Here is a 21,942-nt window from a genome sequence, read left to right as displayed (position 1 = left end):
TTATTATTTCTCGTACGTCAATTAAATATATAGTGGGATTAATAATAATTATCAGCAGAATTCCATCACAATTCTTATGGATGGTTTCACCATTCATAGTTATATACTTATATAGTTATTTTATAGTTATATTTTCATAGTTTCCCATTGCCTATTTGACACTTTTTGACTAATATTCCTTGAATATTCTCATTTTAACTGACAGATAAACTAAACAGAACATAAAATGAAGCTGTGAATTACCAATAGCGTTTACATATTATGATAACCTACAATATATTTGCAATATAAGTGTCTGTCAATATTATGCTACGTATTATATTCGTATATTACGTAGTGTTTAATGGACACTTATCTGAAAACACAAGTAAGTAAATACGACTAATAGCCAGCAATCATGTCGTTACTTATGTATTATTTTTAATGACACTACTCATAAGGAGATGAAATCTGAATCATCTTTATGCACAGTTGTTATTATATTTTAATGTTTTAATACATAGGTACTTCTGTGTGATATTTTTCTTAGAATATGAAATCAATCATTTGAATATTTTACATTATATGTCGGTATATATTTTTTCCCAAAGCTCCCAAGCTTTTAATTGAGGAGACTAGACCGTAATCTGCTGCGCTGGCCAATTGCCGAAAAGCAATTTGCTTTTGACATATTTTTTAATTTTGTACTAGGTTAATCGTAGTTTCTACAATTCAGAACTTTTTAACCTACTTACTACATACCTCCAACCTCTAAATACTCATGAAAATTATTATCCTAGCATGAAGCAAATATTGTAGGATTACTATTCACTGTTCGACACTCTGAAGGCACTTGCGTTCTCATGGTAAATGATATACTTAACTATTTTATTATTCAGAAGTACTTCTAGCAGAAAAAAGTAAATGTTTCAGTTTCTAATAACTCACCAAGTTTAGCTGGTATCCCATTCACGACGCGACTGAAAGACGCATTACTAACACCGCACACGGGAGGCTCTGGTAGTGCTGTAATGGCTGCCACGTCTGTCATCATCGCTGACTTCCCTGCTGCGGTTTCTGTTGACGTCACGGGAGGGGCTGTGGGGGGAGCGGTGGGAGGAGCGGTGGGGGGAGCGGTTGGGGGAGCGGTTGGTGGCGTGTTTGGTGGCGTGTTTGGAATGCCAGGGAGCGGACAGCACACCTGTAGATTGAATGAAAGATACTTTTATGATGATAAAAAGATTAGAGATAAATGTAGAGACCCGAATTTGGGATTTAATCTATACTAATATTATAAAGCTGAAGAGTTTGTTTGTTTGTTTGAACGCGCCAATCTCAGGAACTACTGGTCCGATTTGAAAAATTATTTCCGTGTTAGATAGGCCATTCATCGAGGAAGGCTATAGGCTAGTAGGTATATAATATTCATATCCACACAGACACCCAGCACACAGTTTACCTAAGAAAATACTTCGCGAGGCTAATCTGTGTAGACCCGCAAATCAGTAACATTCGGTACAAATAAGACAGTGAATTACTCAATAAAGTCGTGGTTACTTATTAAATATAAACGATTGTATCATACTATTCTAATATTGCAATCAGTAGCTTTTCATAAGAAAAATATTCTTAGATAGTTTTGTCAAAATATTTAACAGCATTTTTTGTTTTCAAAATCTCAAGACAAAATTATCAATTCACAACAACTTTTAATATTGTATGGAGACTATAATCCATCGAGATTTATTTTATGGGACCATCAAATAAATTACAGACATAAAATATGATGTACATGATGACTACATGCCTTGAATTAAATTTAACATTTATTTTAATTGTTTGTATCGAATGAGTTCACTCGTAACTCGTATTTTGTCTATATAAAAAAGCCTATAAAAAATACGACTCTGGAATAATCTATCTTTGTGCCATATTTCACTCAGATCCGCCGTTTTTGTATGGAAACGAATAAAACATAATTCATCAACACAATACAATTTCATCAAAATCGGTTCATAATATTGTAATTCGGTCAGACATCTTCAAAATTAACAAATTGACACAATCCATACTAATATTATAAATGAGAAAGTAACTCTGTCTGTCTGTTACTCAATCACGCCTAAACTACTGCACCAATTTTCATGAAATTTGTTATGGAGATGTTTTGATACCCGAGAAAGGACATAGGCTACTTTTTATCCCGGGAAAATGACGCAATCCCGAAAATCCCACGGGAACGGGAACTATGCGGGTTTTTCTTTGACTGCGCGGGCGAAGCCGCGGGCGGAAACCTAGTATAATATAACTCGTATAACTAAATAATGAAAATAATTAAAAATTGGTTATTCGCATGTATCCAAAAGCAATTGACCTTGACATTCAAACGAAAACATTTGAAGACGATGAGACCAGTCACCGATGGCCCTCTGTTTTATTAGACGTTTGTTAATTTGCACACATAATGACGTGGCCTCATCGATATTTTAAGTCAAAAGATCTCAAACTAAAAACTTACACAAGCTAGATAATTCCACATTGTCTTAAGAGGGCGTATAAAGCCAGATAATTCTACGATTAAGCCCCGCACATTACGCGCCATGCCGCGCGCCCTCACAATACCCTCATACACCCGGCTCATCCAACGTACGTAAAGTTCATCGCACGCTAAATTATACACAATATTCTTCGCTCGTTCAACGCGTATTTTCGGTAGTTAGTAGGTATGTTGTCTAAAATATATAAATTTTACCTTAAAATAAAATTTGTATTATGTTTCCTAAGACGTCCGTAGTCCATTATGAGAGTACATCGCCTTTTTCCCCGTGAAGTCGCTAGATGGTGCTAGTTTTAAGCCCGTCACGTGGTACCGCCGCCAGCGCCGCGAGTGGTGGGAGACAAAACTCACCACAGTCCCAGCAAGCCACCAGAAATATTCTCATTGTTCGTCTCATAAATGACACGGAATGAATGGTGCAAAAATAACACCAGGAAGACCTTATCTGGACTACGGACGTCTTAGGAAACATAATACAAATTTTATTTTAAGGTAAAATTTATATATTATGTGTTCCGTTTGACGTCCGTAGTCCATTATGAGAGAGTTGTTTGATATCTCCTGGTGGCTTGATAAATAAGATGCAACAATGTGATAGAGTAATGCCCCCAAAAAGCTTATATACATCCTATAAACAAAGTATATAATGTATAAAATCATGACTTTGATAATTATTGAAAATTTGTCTCAATACCATGCATAAAATACATCCATAAATATACTACAAGTATATCTTGTCAACATTTTAATCAGTATAATATGCACTTAAACCTGAGTAGGCTGAAAAATCTCGATTGTGATTACTAATGACTTCTATTTTGATTAGTATTAGATACACTACGACAATAATATAATAATAATTCCACCCTGTGGCGGAAAGACGGGGGTTCGAATCCCACCTTGTGATCGACTTTATTATATTCTTTAAAAATTTGTACGTAAATAATAATGTTTATAAACATAGCTAGATATAACTAGATATTTCTCCAAATAGATTGATGATGCTACTATAACTATGTAACATTACCCAAATTTCAAACTCGACTCTAAAAGAGCTCACTTTACCCTGCCACCTATGATAGCCGCTGTAGCTGGTCTCACCGGATGCTGTGTAGTAATAAACAGATTAGTCAGAGAACCTCTTATGGATTGGAAAATGCGCTTGAAACTGGATTCATATTTACATAATATGTGACAATAATTTAGCTAACTTGCGGAATGCGAGGTAAACGCGTCTTCACTCTCGACCCATTGTTTTGAATTGCAATGTAAACAGGAATAAATAGAGAACACGTCCAAAAGCTAATAACAGTAATCACAGTACCTATAGTAGCTGCGCGTTAATAAATGCAAACAATTTTTTATTAATTTTATAAATCACATAGTTAAATAATTATTTTTATTATGCTGATTTATTTTAAAAATATCTCGATAAGAGTTTTTGAATAACCTTCCTTGCCTTCCTGATTTGTAATTTTGAAAGATTTGTTCTAGCATGGTTCTAGCTAAGGAAATACCCTAAGGTAATGTTTGCTTAAATGATCAGATGAAATTTTAATATAATTTTATTTTAATACAAACTGACTGATTTTATGTATAAGAATAGTGTACTAAACCGTCAGTTATACATAATTTAGCTAAGTATTTAGCATCCTTTTATAGCCTGGTCAGTGGTCACCAGCAGTCTATGTATGTTTTTTTTTTTTTTTTTTTTAAGCTGTCCATCAAGGTGTACAACAGGTTGACCTATTCAAAATGAGCCAGACTTTCAGCTGTAGGTTCTGTATTTGCGTTGGAGCTGAACCTATGCGTGTTTGTCAGTGAACGATTGAGAGGACTTATCCTGATAGTAGCACGCCTATTGAGGTCTGGGTGCAAAGAGGGTTTCTTCCACTTGGGTACTATTATAATGAACTCGAGGCAATAGAGCCGGTTGTTTAAGACTGTCTTACTTGAAATAACGTAAGCTGTTTGAGCTGTGATTAAAATTTATTTGTAGAATTCCCCTCTGAATGGAAATGTTTGTGTCGACTGTTCGAGCACGTTGTATTAGGAGCCGGTGCAATTGCGCGAGAATTCGGCTTCCTAGCTGTACAGCCCTAGAAGGTTGTGAAGTGTTCAAACGTTCAAACTAATAACTCTTGTCAAAGAGATTTCGTTCTGCCTTTGAATGAAATTTTTTCTTACTACCTCGACAGTCAAGATTAGGAAAGCTATTACTGCAAACATTTCAATGACACTGGGTCCAAGGTCCTTTCATTCACTGCCAAGACTATCCTGTGAATTGGATACGGCTGGTAGATATTATACTTGTTTTTTCACTTACTTGCTTTTAAAAGATGTTTTTGAAATAGATCTTTAACAAGAGCGGCAGTTCATTCTTCCCCGGAGGAAGACAAAGGTTTCAAAGTTGATTAGCCCTAAGAGGCGTTCCTGTAGCGCTGTGGCGTGTGTCAGTACATCCTTCCCCGGAGGGTAATAAAATTTGCAACGATGACAAACCTTGATAGGCGTTCCTGTGGCGCTGCAGCGTGCGTAAGTGCTTCCATCCCCGGAGGGTGATGAAGGTTTCAAAATAAAAGGCCTGAGAGGCGTTCCTGTACCGCTGCAGCGTGCTGCGCCACTGCATCCATCCCCGGAGGGTGATGGAGGTTGCAAAAATAATAATAATAAGCCCCTGGGGCGTTCGTGTAGCGCTGCAGCGTGCTCCAGTGCATCCTTACCCGGAGGGTGATAGTGGTTGCAAAAGTGATAAGCCTGTGAGGCGTTTCTGTAGCGCTGCAGCGTGCGCCAGTGCATCCTTCCCCGGAGGGTGATGAAGGTTGCAAAGGTAATAAGCCCCGAGAGGCGTTCCCTTGGCGCTATAGCATGCGGCAGTGCACCTTCCCCGGAGGGTGATGAAGGTTGCAAAGTTGAGAAACCCTAAGAGGTGGTATGCCTGCTTGAGGGACCAACTGCCTGCTATTAAGCCTGTTTTTAGGCACTGACACTTTCAATTTAATTTCCATCGCCAATTTCAAATTTGCTTCCGTGCTCCAAACCATTCGTAGAAAATCTTAGCAACGCTCGGGTGTCAGAATAGATTCTATCGGATTTATATTCCAAAGTCGGTTAGAGACGAACTTTATTTCGAATTGAATTGAGTTGAATTGCAATTCCAAAGTCTCTGCAAGCCAATCAATTGACGATTTGTGCGGAATAATGAAACAATATAACATATGTAAATTTTTCACATTTCTTGCAAAATAAATCATTTCATTTCATTTCATTTCGTTTCAATGTGGTGTACAGGCTGTTCTGGTGAACGCAAATCATTGCCGATGTAGATCACCAAGTAAAGGCCATAGTCCCTTGGTTCTTCAGCAGTCCAGTTTGTGACTGTTGCAAACATTCTTTGAGCTGACGCTAGCCCGAAGGGCTGATACGTTAACTTAAGTAATTGACCTTCGTTTATGATGTATTTATAATTATAATATCGATATGGTATACAATAGTGATACAAGGATATAGGAGGCGTCGATACGTACGGGTAGTCGATAGCCTCGCAAATACAAAAATTTATGATTTTATGTTGAGTATGTCATGTCACAGTTAACAGTGGGTGTGAAATTGAAAATTACTCTGTATTTGCAGAACTTGCTTTTCTTAATTATGAAAAGGGGTGATTAACATGGTCATGGTGTTCGTTTGACGAACCCCTGATTTTCAATAGTGACTTGAATCTTCAAAGACAAAGTATGATGTCAGAGTTAAAGAATAAATAAGTATTATTACCTCTTAAGTGAAAACTATGGCTGGTTTTCGAATTACATGGTATTCGAGGGTGACGAGATTAATTTGAGCTTTTATTTGTTGAAAATCTCCCCCCCCCCTTTTTATTCTTTTGGTGTTTCCCCTGATTCTAACTTTTGTATTCATGAAATGATTTGAAACGACTTAAAAAGTCGATCTTAACGGTTATTGAATGTACTGGTAAAAACTGATTGTGACGAGTTTTAAACCAACTTATCAAATCCGCCTATCTGCATATGCTACTAATCATGTTAGTAAGTTAAAAATTCTTTCCACAGCGGGAGGAATTTTATATGAATTTAAATTCGTAATAATTTACCTATTTCTATTGTGCTTACAAGATATTATAGGCAACTACATTCTACTTGATTCGACTCGTATCGGATGAATTTTCTAATCTAACGAGATTAAGAATTCGTTTTTGATATTTACCCTCAATTCGGAAAAGGAAGGCACAATTCACATACAATTAGAATGTCCGCGTAGCGAATACGATTCAAGGAGGAATAAAATCAAAAGATCGAAACACGTTTCGAATCTGCTTTCGGCAATTAATATACTATCTTAAAACCGATATTTGTGAAAATAGGTTATCTAACGCGTAACATCCAGTAATAACCATTAACGTTGAAAGATTTGTATTGAAATCATCGTAAATCACGTATAATGTATTAATAACATGACTCACCGTGTCGAGACAAAATCTCAAACCTGCACACGAGCGGCTGAACGCGCGCTGGCGGCGCCATACACGCTGCGGCGGCTCCTCGTCGTCGCTGGACCCCGAACAAGAAGAACTCAGCTCGGAACACGTAGAAAACGCGCTGTTAAGACGCTCGACACGATTCGGTAGGCCCTTGGCCTGCGCTATAGACTTATGGTCGCGATGCCACGCTCGTGGTTGCAGATTTATACTTCAAATAAATCCGATTTTCGTTATTCGTTTGAAATAACGATAACGCAGGTAACACTTGAATATTCATTTCACTATGAAACGTAACGGACTTAAATAAAAACTAAAAAGAAAAAACTGAACTTTCTACTTCAATCTCGAAAGTTCGTATAAAATTATTATTTAAATTTAAATTATGTATATATGTAATTTAAAATACAGTATTTTAAAATTACATATAATCTAACGACTTGCGTACGGTTTGAAAAACGACGCAACAATGAGAATATTTCTGGTGGCTTGCTGGGACTGTGGTGAGTTTTGTCTCCCACCACTCGCGGCGCTGGCGGCGGTACCACGTGACGGGCTTAAAACTAGCACCATCTAGCGACTTCACGGGGAAAAAGGCGATGTACTCTCATAATGGACTACGGACGTCAAACGGAACACATAATAATTGTATAAAACAGTGAAGTTGAAATCATCACAAATTATGTAATATGTCTTTTTATTATTATTTGTTTATAATTATTAATGATAATCTATACATATTATAAAACAATAAAAAAAAGTAAAAACTGTCTACAGTATGTAATATATAAAAAAAAACAATATTAGGGAAACAGTATAGAGCACGAATCCGTAAAAAAAGTCTGTCGAAATAGCGAGTATAGATACTATTTTTAAATAAACATACGCAGTGACGACACACATTCCTCCAGAACTTTATTTTGATTAATTTGGTTATAGTCCATTGAATGAGTCCCTCCAAGGGGGGTCTAGAGTGCGTGAGTTAGTAACGTAAGATGTTTCTTCGGAAACATGTCAAGAGTCCCTAGGTAATAAACATACTAAAACCCCGGGCCACTAGGAGGAGCCCCGGAGTGGGGGGAGGGGGGAAATGGGTCCATTTTTTTCATTTTTCGCTTAAATCTCAAAAACGGTACATGTTAGAGAAAAACTTTCAAGGAAAAATTGAAAGGCCATAAAATTATCTACAAGTTGTACCTGAATCATTTTTTCCTATATCCTACCGTTTCTGAGTTATACGCAGTAAAACATGATTTTGGCTCAAACAATTTCAACATCAATCGATCAAAAAATATTTCTTTCTTCCAAAAAACTCAAATGTGCAACTTGTGACCAGTACTGATAGATTGCTCTTAATTAGGTCTATAATTGGTAAAATAAACACATTCCTCCATGGAAGCCTTTAGGAGGAATCGATTGTCAAAATATTATATTAGGGCAGTTTGAGTTACTGAACTTGATCTTTTTATTTTTTTCTTCCAAAAAACTCAAAAGTGCAACTTGTGACCGGTACAGATAGATTGCTCATAATTAGGTCTATCATTGCTAAAAATACCAGATTCCACCACGGAGGCGTTTACGCGGGAATTGAATTTTATCAGGGTAGTTACGATACATGAACTTTTTATTTTTTTTCTTCCAAAAAGCTCAAAAGTGCAACTTGTGACCGGTACAGATAGATTGCTCATAATTAGGTCTATCATTGATAAAAATACCAGATTCCACCATGGAGGCGTTTACGGGGAATTGAATTTTATTAGGGTAGTTAGTTAAAAAGTTCATGTATCGTAACTACCCTAATAAAATTCAATACCTCCTAAAGGCCTCCATGGTGGAATCTGGTATTTTTATCAATGATAGACCCAACTATGAGCAATCTATCTGTACCGGTCACAAGTTGCACTTATGAGTTTTTTGGAAGAAAAAAATAAAAAGATCAAGTTCAGTAACTCAAACTACCATAATATAATATTTTGACAATCGATTCCTCCTAAAGGCTTCCATGGAGGAATGTGTTTATTTTACCAATTATAGACCTAATTAAGAGCAATCTATCAGTACCGGTCACAAGTAGCACTTTTGAGTTTTTTGGAAGAAAGAAATATTTTTTGATCGATTGATGTGGAAATTGTTTGAGCCAAAATCATGTTTTACTGCGTATAACTCAGAAACGGTAGGATATAGGAAAAAATAATTCAGGTACAACTTGTAGATAATTTTATGGCCTTTCAACTTTTCCTTGAAAGTTTTTCTCTAACATGTACCGTTTTTGAGATTTAAGCGAAAAATGAAAAAATGGACCCATTTTCCCCCTCCCCCCACTCCGGGGCTCCTCCTAGTGGCCCGGGGTTTTAGTATGTTTATTACCTAGGGACTCTTGACATGTTTCCGAAGAAACATCTTACGTTACTAACTCACGCACTCTAGAACTTTTTATTCAATGGACTATTAGATTGTACGACATTTTTCGACTCAGCAATTATTCTAAAAATAAAAATAAAAATTATCCTTTATAAAATATTACAAAGTTCTTCGAAATTTACGTATTATTTTATCGAGAGCTGGTAACTTTAGCAGGTACCTTTCTGGAGTATTTTTTTCTGCGTGGCAATAGTCAGTAGACACAGGTTGAGAGTGAGGGTCCACATTTTCCAAATTTAAAATTGTTCTGTGAAATTAGTAAATTACTTTCAAACAGGGTCAATTTGATTGATTGCATTTGCAAGGCGACCGTAGGAATTAGGTACCTACATAACTAAGTATAAAAAGTGTCTTTGTAAATTGTAGGTACCCACTATGAATGTAGGTATCTATAAATATCGTCGCATGAATACTCAACTCGCGGAAACGAATTTACAGAATTTACACAAATAATAATATCCAAACTCGCCTGGATAAACTTTCTCAAATGAATCTATAGTTTAGGTGGTCTGTTGCGGTTCTGCATCAGGTGTTTCAGTTTTCAAAATAAATTATTATTTTATATTTCCCGGATAATATAATAGTACCTACACAACAAAATAACTTTCATTCAAATCCGTCCAGTAGTTCCGGAGATTAGCGTGTACAAACAAACAGACAAACACAGACAGTTTTTTTTATTTACGGGATAATACTCATCCTATGACCTTTCTCAGGTCTCAAGCTATATCTGCACCAAAATTAGAGCCCAGACATACCTACATACAGACACACATACAAAAATTCTAAAAACTATATTTATGTATAGATATGTACTACATATTACTATGTAATACAGATTATGAATATATTATATATATACATATACATATGTATATTATAAAAAAATACCTATTCAATGTAAGTACAATTTTGACTTTCGTACGAATTTGTTATACCTATGTATAGATGTTATGTATGATTATCTAATACAGATTGTAAATATAATATATATGTACTATTCACAACCGGTTTACATATTATTGATATTATTATTTACTGGAGCGAACATAGGATCTGCCTATAGTAATAATAATAATATAAATCTTTCTTGACTTGATTGATTGCACCGCGACTGTAAGAATTAGGTAGGTACCTACCACTATGAATTTTATTTACCTATCTATAGTTGCTGCTGCTATCGCGTCAATACTCAGCCCGCGGAAACTATTTTACAGAAACTAAACTTTCTCAAATAGGTAAATCAAGACTTATCTTTTTATATTATAATTATTATTTATTAATATTATAACAATACTATTATATTATACATTATATACATTATTATAATATAAGAGCCCACGACGGCCAGACTTTCCTTTCTTTCGGAAAGTTGAAAGTTTCTCTGTATATGTCTCCTATACAGATAAGAACGACCAGCGACTATCAAGTTTGGGTTGTGGTTACTTTGGCAGGAAACAGGTAGTGAAGGTGTATAAAATAGTACCTAACTTTCATTATAGTTTAAAAGCTAAATTTTATATATGTTACTTGGGGACTTATAAAAAGACATTACCTTAAGAGCCAGACAGTTTTCATGGTTCTTACATCTAGCCAGACACATTTAAAAAATAACTAACATATCATCAAATTCACATAACTACCTAAAAGCGTAACAAATATGAAATAACCCACTAAAAAAATAAGTTAACTATAATTATTTAAAAAATAAAAGTATAATATATAAGTAATAAAGTTATTACTTATCTTTTACTTAGACTTATGTTGATGGAATTTCACGTATCCCGATGACTTTTTTATTGTGTCATCGAGATACGTGAAATTTCATCAACATAAACCCCCGTAAAAGATAAGTAATAACTTTATTACTTATATATTATACTTTTATTTTTTTAATAATTATAGTTAACTAATGTTTTAGTGGGTTATTTCATATTTGTTACGCTTTTAGGTAGTTATGTGAATTTGATGATATGTTAGTTATTTTTTAAATGTGTCTGGCTAGATGTAGGAACCATGAAAACTGTCTGGCTCTTAAGGTAATGTCTTTTTATAGGTCCCCAAGTAACATATATAAAATTTAGCTTTTAAACTATAATGAAAGTTAGGTACTATTTTATACACCTTCACTACCTGTTTCCTGCCAAAGTAACCACAACCCAAACTTGATAGTCGCTGGTCGTTCTTATCTGTATAGGAGACATATACAGAGAAACTTTCAACTTTCCGAAAGAAAGGAAAGTCTGGCCGTCGTGGGCTCTTGATCTATTACCTTCGACATTTAGTTATCTTTTCAATTTGAATCTTCTTTAGTTCTCGTTTCTTAAGTCTTTTCATTTTGTTGTTTACCATTTTCAACAAATCAATATTCGGCGTAATTATAAAACACGGCGCAGCAATTTTAGCGTGGTCTACTCGTCTCAACGGAGCGATAGCGTCTGATGTATGAAATAGAATTATGTTTTTAGCTCCCGGAACGTGCGATGGAAGATGATTTCTTGCGTAATTAAAAATATAGTAAGCGCCAAAAGTGTTTTATCGTGATTAAACCAAAACTAAAAGTAATTACACAAAATGCTCTGACAAATATATTGCAAATGTTTTAATATAATTGTTTATGAAAAAAAAAATCATAATAAGTATTACCATGTCCAGTAAAAAACGTAAAAGTGTGAAATTTAGAGGTAACTTCGTGAATTTTTTCTATCGAGTCAATTTCAATATTTTATGTTTTTGATCTGACAATATAATCGAAAATATCATCAAGTTTTACATATATTTTATTTTTTATATTTGGTCTTGAATATTACACGTATCAACTAAAAGTTGATTGGTGATTTGACTTTATACGCGCCCTTAATAAGCTGTTGTATTCAACTGTTATTTACGTAATCAGAGTTACCATGCCGTCCTACCTATAGCAGCACTAGCTGCGCTCAGCGGCTTCACCCGCGTGGCTCCGTTCCTGTTAGTCTTAACGTGATGATATACATCCTATAGTCTTCTTAGATAAATGGGCTATCTAATACCGAAAGAATTTTACAAATCGGACCAGTAGTTCCTAAGATTAGCGCTTTCAAACGAACAGACAAACAAACAAACTCTTCAGCTTTATAATATTAGTATAGATTATTTCCTGTATGAGAAAGTGATAGATAAAGACAAGCTTTATAGCGCTGTTATGTTCCCACACTGGAAATAATACTGCTATAAGACATCATGGTAACCTCCTCTTCTATTTAAAAAGTAATTTACCTTGGGGATGTCATCTTCGAAGCCACATTGCGACCGTCTCAAGATATCAACAACTCTGCTGTTCTTAGGCGTCTGTAACAACTTGACGAACGGTTCGCAGGCTTTTATGCTGATGCAGGACCCGGAGCCTCCTTCCACTGTGGTACATCTCTCTCCTGTAACCAATCAACCATTTGTTAATAATCTTGTATTTAATTTTAGTTTTATAACATTCAAATACTTTGTAAATGAGATTTTTTAAAGAATAGAAAAAAATTAAGCACGGGTTAGGTTTCGAACCCGCGTCTTTCGTCTTGCCGGAGCGATGCCCTGAATCTTGTATTTTATATCTTTAGACTGACTGTTTATCCAGAAGGGTAAATAATATACTTCTCTATACCAAATTTCATACCGAACAGATCAACAGTTTTTTTTACATATCTATAAAAAAATATGAAATAACTAGATATTAATTTCTAAGTGATTTCTAGATACCTAGTATATTTTTCCTTTATTTATGTTGTTTTTTTCATGATATGTGTTAAATGTATTTGTAGATAGATAGATAGATAGATAGATAGATAACTCGTTTATTCATAGAACACAAAAAATATAGGTACATAATATAAACGCAAAACATAAAATCAATTAACAATGTCATGCAATGTTAGACACACACACTCATTAGGACTAATTCTAAGATATACTAATTATCCCCATAACTATGAAAATGTGTGAAAATTTGTGTCAAGTGTATCACAAGTAATTAAATATATTTTTATTTAAAAAAAGTAAAGCATACCTATGAGAGATTTTATGAAATAAAAACATGCATGCATGCGAAAAAAAAAGCATGAAATTTATTCTATTACTGGTTAAAATGATTAGGTATTAAAAATAAATTTAATTAAAAAACAACCATCACAATTTTTTCCAAATCACCATTTTGTATTATTGATATCGCATATCGCAGATAAATTTTATTTCCTTTAGGGGTTCAATATCGATTCATTTACCCATCATGAACCAACAAATCTACCTTTACCTATTAGTATCGACGCGGACAGACATGAAAACCAGACAAATTACGTATTCATCACAATTCCATCAAGATGCATCGTAAAATTCAGTACACAATGCTTCATCCGTGTGATTATTTCACAGATACATCTGATTGTTTCAAAGAGATTATAGTTTATACTTTATAGGGTAAATCCTATCCAATGTAAACAACATAAAGACAATGCAAGTACACACATAGGACTAAAAAAAATGTGTGCGTGTACTAGTGTACACACGTAAGAAGTGAAACTTCTTTATGACCTTATTTTTCAAAAAATAATTTACTTTATGCAACTTAACAGAATTAAGTGAATTTTGTGGTAAACGGTAAAACTATAATATTATGTTATTGCAATACAAGAGTGCTTCTGGGAGAAGTCCGATTGAATTAATAAATGTTTGAGTTTGAGTTTGAATATCTAAAAAGTGAGATAATCTGTGAAATAAAAAGCAAGCAGTCGATGAGTCTAATGCTAGATATACTCGTATGTGAATAGAAACATAACTATACACTCAATAATAATTATGATGTTTGAGTTATTTAAGTATATATTATTATACGCAAATACCTACGTATTTAATCAAGGGTATACCACAGTATGGTATACCTTTTAGAATAATCGCTATGAATTTATAAAAAATAGATAAACCTCGAAAATTGAAATCAGTAATAGACAGTTTCACACTTTAAATTAAAAAGTATGTACCTTATAAGGAAATCATGCAATTACGTCCAATATTGCTTAGATTTTGTCCTATATTAGTAATAACTAGCTGTGCCCCGCAGTTTTACCCGTAGTGCTCCGCTCCTGTTGGATAGCCTATAGACTTCCTAAACAAACAAAAGCTTCAGCATTATAATATTACGAGTAAGTATAGATTTCTAATTCGACTCATTTATTTATATAACCTCTTTTTCAACATCATATTTGAAAACTATTTCAAGTATTTTTGGTAAAACCAAGTTTATTAGTAAATAATATATTTTGTCGATTCTCAATATTTTACTCTCGTGTTCAGCTAGTTACTATGTAAATAGCGTTTGACCTGACGTGACCACTGTTTGGCCTTCGAGTATATTTATCAACTCTAACAGTAAGGAAAAATGTGTTTTAGGATGTACATACAATGGTAGGATATAGTAGATTGTAGATAAATTTCGTACTATTGATGAACTCATTATTTATTACTAAAAAATATGCAGAAAGAAACGCGTGTTGTTTATTGCGCGATATGAAAATTGAAATACCTAAGCCTTTAAAAACTTGATAACTAAACTACCAGATTAAAGCAAAAATATGGATGCCATCGCTATGGGCGAAAAATAATCAGAGACCATTCTTATTATCATAAATGTAAAACTTGTTGTCGTATAGATTATCAACTTTTTATTCAATAAAAATTTTAAAATTCTTCCCTGTATTTGTAAGAACAGCTATTTCATTAATTTTTGTTAGAACCAACAAATCTTGCGCAAATTCAAGTATTTTCTCAGTATTGGACGTCATAGCTGTGTTTATTCGATGTTAATTTAGAAGTAAACGGTGAGTAGAACCTTATATGGCATGTACAAGAGTAACTAGGTTAGCCCAGTACTTTAGGTTACATAGCTTTGGTACGTAGTACTATTATATATTATGTGGCTTTAGCTTTATTTTAACCGGATTAATAAATCCCTATTTAACTATATTCCGATAATAGTCGGTAACTTTAAAATGATAGTCGTTAATATTGTATGACATCATTGTAATTTGTTATATTTGCAGTTATAATACATGACTGTTAATTGTATTAATTGAATATCCATTAATGGAAGAAATATAGATACTTAGGTTTACAAGTACGGAAAATAAATAATTAATAGTATGAAGATTTATCTATATGGTATTTATCACTTTATGTATTTATTAATCACCACCATGACCAGAAATTAATAAAAGCTACACCATTGACCATACTCTTAAAATTTGAAAACTACATTTAAATAAATATATTGAAAAGAGTTAAAATAATAGTTCCTTGCTATATCACTAATTTGCTTCGTTAAAGTTTTCCATTTTGAAAAAAAACGCAACCTCAAAAGTCTAACCTCGAAATATTAATAAAAACTTTAAATTAAAAAAAAACATGTATCTTGTCTGGTCATTAACCTCGTGAACATCCGACCATTAATGCAAAATAAAACTCACGAACATTGGATCAATTCTATAGATGCTAATACTAAAATGATCCTATCCTATCCTTTCCCATCCTATCCTACTAATATTATAATTACGAAAGTTTGTGAGGATGGATGTATGTGTATGTTTGTTACCCTTTCACGCAAATACTACTGAAGCGATTTCAATGAAATTTAGCACACATATAGAAGGTAACTTGTATTAACACATAGGATAGGTTTTATCCCGGAAAATCTCACGGGAACGGGAAATATGCGGGGTTTTCTTTGAAAAGGCGGACGAAGCCGCGGGCATAAAATATCTAGTAGAAAACAAATCAATTATACTTTAGTCATTCAATTACCATAATCCTTTTATAATTGAGTAATTAAAGGGCAAGTACTTTTATAATTACCGCTATGTTATATTTTTTTGTACCTATAGAAAATCATAACATGAAGTCGATGTCCAATTCTTGTAAATTTTTAAACCCAACATGCTAGTTACTAATTGTTACTCATGTTACAGTTGGTCTTGTTATTTCTTATTAATAACCAATTAATAGTGTTAGAAACGGATTCAACTATGAAAATAATGGAATTAATTCCGTATTAATCGATTTAAATGATACAATGCTTGCAGCACCCAACATGCTATTACCACCTTTATTACAGTTAATTTACTGTTAATTATTATAAAAAAGTATATTTACTAAAGTTGGAAAATCCATTATTCCTGTTTAGCGACGGTGGTACTGGAGTCAAGATAGCTCGAGGTGTACTGCTAATTTCGCCAGCTCTATCACCAAAAGATACCATGTTTACACCACCATTCACAACTTCATCTGGTTTAATATTTTCACCATTAAATGGTGCTTTTGTATTCCCATCAAATTCTGCTTCAGTAGGTACCGGCGCTTCGCTTGAAGGTATAGCAGGCTCTGGTGTATTATCAACTTCAGGTTTGTTCGTATTCAATTCAACTTGTCCATTAGAATCTGATTCATAATTTCCATTGTTTACTTCCTTAACATTGTTAGATAAGGAGTCTCCAAACGTTGGATTGTTAGAATTCATGCCAGTTATGAAATCTTGAAAACTCAAGCCATTAGAATTGGCATTGTTATTGTTATCTCTTATGGGATTTTCTGCTTGGTTCTCTCCATTTGCTTGTATAAAGTTCGGATTATTCTGATTGTTCTGATTGTTCAGGTAATTCTCTGTTGCTCTATCGTTGTCAAAATTAACATAGTCTTGTGGTACTTCGGTGTATTGATCAGGAAATCTGACTCTGTTTGGACGTCTGCGATACGAATCGTCATATTGATTACTTATATGTCCATTATTGAATGGGTATATATATTCTTGGTTGCTGTTTGGAGTCTCGCGTTGTAGATGTAGCAAGGAACTTAATCGTTGGTTGATTCTCCTCGGGGTTGGGAATTGTTGGAAAAACGACTGCTGCTGATGGCGTTCATTGGGGAAGAAACCTATATAAAATAAATTATATTAGAAGAAGTTTTGGAAGAAATTTAGATACGTTAGTCTTGTTATATACAGTGTAAATATGAATCTATTAGTATAATATGATTTATAGTACCTACGTAATAAACTGTAAAGTACATACCTACCTACAGCCTACATTAGAATATTTATTGGCTATTCTTATTTTTAATTAAATGCAAACATAATAATATCAACGATATGTATCATATTATGATTAGAATTAGGAATGTGTTGAGTATTTACACCATCGCTTCAGTAAGTACAATTTATCTAGGTACTATTATAATATATTATGTCTTAATTTATTCTCAATAATTTAATTAAACAATTTTTCCTTTCATTAATATATATAATATATATGTTTGTAATTACACGTGAGTAGAATATAAAGAATTGTTATAATAAGTAGTTTAGATTCACAACAAGAAACGAGACGATTTCAATTGTATTATTATAATAATCATTCCAATTAAAATATAAATGTCTTGTGTTCTTCGTCTTATTTTTTTATTAAATAACAAAGTACTTAGCATCTGTTTTGATTTAATTCAATATTTAAAATCCCCTTAACATAAAACCCACTACACGAATGTAAACATTGAGTGACCTTAAACTTTTCTTATAGATAACAGAATTGTGATAAGCTTCATAAAATAATTATTATTATATATTTTAACATCTTTATGTATCATATTATTATTAATAAACTTGGTTCTAAAGAATGGTTTTGCCCGTAAAAAAAATATGTGAGAGCATTTTGTAGAGCGCGCAAAATATTTTAGAAAAGACAGAAAATACCATATCTTAATTACAAATTATTTTAAACTGTTTACTGGTATAGGCTGTGCAAATCAACTTAAAACCAATAAAATAGGTACATTACGTCATGTAGCTGCATACAAATAACCTAAATTAACCTTCAATTCATATTGGCAGTTAAATCTTAATCGTAAAAAATATTGAAATGGAAAATTTATCAAATTGAGCAATTCCACTATGTACTTAGACTAAATTTAATAGAATATAATATCTAAACTTGTTACTTTTATATTTTATTTAACCCTTATTTTATGTGAACTCTACGTTGTTAAGTTATTTTATCGATTTCGTCCATGATTTCGTTAATATTTTGATAGGATTTTAATGTAAAATGTTTTAATTTTTTTTAACACCGCCTTAATTAATTTTTATCATTTACGACTGATTCATGATGCTTCTATATTCTAGAAAGTTAATATTTGTTGAATACGATTTTTTTAATAAAAAAACTCCATTAAAATAGTTTATATAGTAACCTCAACTCTGTATAGGTAGGTAGGTAGGTTAGGTATATTATATATTATTTCAATGTCACAATCAAAAAACCCGATTTGGTGCAAAACACACGATGAATGAATAAGTAATGTCCACTTTTAGTCACGGTCGAGTTTATTTCCTGACCAAGTTTTTTTATTACAGATTATAATAGTATTTGTTACGTTCGTGTCGACAATTTGATACCAATTTAAAATGGATAATTCGCCACAGATAATATATCTGAACGAGAATTATAAATATTATGAAAAAAAGCTCCAAAACTCTACCTAATTCTAACAATTAATAAAAAAAAATTGCCAGTAATCTGTAAAAAATACTACCTAATCTGTATGTAATTAATATAAGAAACCAAATCAGAATTTAAATTTATTATTATGGATTTAAAATAATAACGCCATAATTAATCTGCCAACCAACCGTACCTAGCAATTAACCAATAAATAACATTTTAATTACGAAATTAAGACCACTTTTAAATAACCTGTTATTACATTGCAATACATTCCTGCAAGCTGCAAGCAAGCCTTTTATGCCTTCCTCGATAAATGGAATTTCTAACAGTAAAATAATTTTTCAAATCGGACCCATGGTTCCTGAGATTAGCGCGTCCAAACAAACAAACTCTTTGGCTTTATAATATTAATAGGTTTAAAGTAAAATATAGAAATGTTTTTAGTAAGTACCTAGGAGGATTTTTAACCACATTCGTTACGCGTGCACTGTAAGACTTTGTAAATACATACATAGGTCTAGTATCTACGTATTAACTTCATAATTACCGATAATTACTTCTGATTCATTTATCTGCATGTTACATTCCGATTAGATGTTCGGTACATCAGTATTTATTGTGTTTTGAATGCATGTTAGATTTATAAACTATACTAGCGGTCCGCCCCGGCTTCGCCCGTGGTACATATGAAAAATAGATGTTGGCCGATTCTCAGACTTACCCGATATGCACAGAAAATTTCATGAGAATTGGTCCACCCGTTTCGGAGGAGTATGCAGACTAACATTGTGACACGAGAATTTTATATATAAGATTTTCATAAATTCTAATAATACAATGGTAAAAGATAGCCTTCGCAAATTTTAATATTTATGAAAATGAATTAAAAATTTATTTATTAGTTTCAAAAATATTCTGAGCCTTTGCATGCAATAAAATTATTTATTTTTCTTCGTCTGTTATTTATAAAGAAGATTAATATTTTAAAAGTAGAGCCTAGACTCTATGCTCTAGGCCTTAGAGCTTAGACTCATAAAATCAGTCCTAGAAAAGCTCATATAATATGCTAATCAAAATAATAAAAACGCAATAAATGAATACGTAATTATGTAAATAAAACGTATCGAAACGACTAATTACTGCCATTGTAAGATAATTCCAATTTAAGGACATAAATGTACCTTGAAGATAGGGTTTAATCGTTTTAAGACTATCTTTACTTGCAACGGAAGTTTAAAGGTAAGGTTTCCGATATTTGATAATCCATACTAATATTATAAATGCGAAAGTAACTCTGTCTGTCTGTCTGTTACTCAATCACGCCTAAACTACTGAACCAATTTGCATGAAATTTGGTATGGAGATATTTTGATACCCGAGAAAGGACATAGGCTACCTTTTATTGCGAAATATGTACCACGGGCGAAGCCGGGGCGGACCTCTAGTATTAAATATGTATATAAAAATTTCTCCTATATGCTCTTATTTCTATTAAATTATTAAAGTTTTAACGAAATGCGAAAGTATACAGATGAATTTATCCAGCAATCACTAAATTATCCTAATATTTAGGAAAGAAATTGATTATCACTGTGATTATCACCATAATGATAATAATCTAAAAGCTAATTCAAGACGGATTTTCAACTATTGGTAGGTACCTAAATATGGTTTTTAATGATATATTTTTATTTTTTAACTAAAAGAGCAGAATAAAATGGTTCAGCAATATAAATAATATCAAGCATATTATTAATTATGAAGATGCGGATAAATTAATAAATAAATAATCCAGTCATTAAGATTTTGGACAGGTAAAGCAGAAAAAAGCTTTTTATGACCGGTTTATCCTTTGCTGATTACAATTTTGCCAATTTTATTTTAAATGAATGTTAATGTGCCAACAGGTTTCTCTAAATCTAATTCTTATTTTTAACACATAGAAATGTGTTGTTTAATTCGTTTTAGAGTTGCCACTATTTTTTCTCTACCTTTTTTGCCGATGCCAAAAGGACGAAGCTTTTTATTTTTACCTAATTATTATTTTTTAAATAAAAACGTAAATTCTAACATCCTGTATAGGTTTATTTGCTTCTAAAATTACTATTATATTCAGTTGACTTTTCATGAAATAAGTTAATATTTCTCTCATATCTCTACACAATTCTACTTCTCTACAACTATATTTATTGGACGTTTCGTAAATCTTTCGAGAGAAATCTTATATTATTACGACATGTGTTTATTTTGATAATATATAATTATATGATAGTTAATAAGTTATACATTAATTAAATAGAGTCATAAAAAGATTATTATGTTTAGTTGAAGAAAAATAAGATGTTTAAGCCGCACCACCAAAATGGAAAAACAAAACACTTTCAATATTAATTATAAATTACGAATTTAGTACCAAAATAATAAAATACAAAACGCACGAAAAACTTAACACACCATAATTAACTTGTACCATAGAAAAACTCACCAAACTGACAAAAAACATATTGAACACAAAAACAAACACAAAAAACGAATAAAATATCGCGCGCCATTCTGACCGGCGCGTACGCACTTCGCGAGACTCGGTAACACTGACGCGAAAATCTTAACTCCTATATCTTGTATGGCCTTTATTAATCCATTACGTCACACGTAAACCCCTTGGAATTTAATGAATTTCCCTAAACTTAGTCACATATGTATCAAAATTGAATAAACAGCATCCGGATTAAAAGTACGGTAAGACCTCATTCGCACGAGAGTTAAAAAAGCGTTGCATTAAAACCCGGCGTTGGCGCTTTTTAAACGTTCTCTATGTGGTTGTTCATACTAACGCTTTAAAATCACTCATGTCTCGTCTCTGGCTTCAGTAAGACGTGGAAATGGTTTCTGCTAAAATAATTACGTAATGTCAGTTGCGTAATATCTTTATGATATTTATATTATTATATTTGCTTAGAATTCCTCGGAAAGTTTGTTCT

The 21,942-nt window shown here is 32.8% G+C and overlaps 1 protein-coding gene across 1 annotated transcript in view; it reads right to left on the bottom strand.

Moving 5' to 3' along the window:
- The window catches only part of LOC149479223 (proclotting enzyme-like), a 28,857-nt gene extending 7,301 nt beyond the window's left edge, over nt 1-21,556 (bottom strand). The window contains exons 1-4 of the mRNA XM_089707995.1: nt 21,447-21,556; nt 16,620-17,396; nt 12,708-12,862; nt 928-1,180 (exon numbers count right to left, since the gene is read on the bottom strand). Coding sequence (XP_089564121.1) covers nt 928-1,180; nt 12,708-12,862; nt 16,620-17,396; nt 21,447-21,513 — 1,252 coding nt within the window. The 5' untranslated portion in view covers nt 21,514-21,556. The remainder of the gene's footprint in view (nt 1-927; nt 1,181-12,707; nt 12,863-16,619; nt 17,397-21,446) is intronic.
- Nucleotides 21,557-21,942: the final 386 nt, after the last annotated feature.

Source organism: Colias philodice, chromosome 20 (assembly GCF_061535455.1).
Source record: "Colias philodice isolate Cphi_HAF_F1 chromosome 20, ilColPhil1 Martin Lab GWU primary, whole genome shotgun sequence".
Taxonomy (NCBI): domain Eukaryota; kingdom Metazoa; phylum Arthropoda; class Insecta; order Lepidoptera; family Pieridae; genus Colias; species Colias philodice.
Note: the sequence above shows the minus strand (reverse complement) of the source record. Positions and strands in the feature narration are given on the sequence as shown.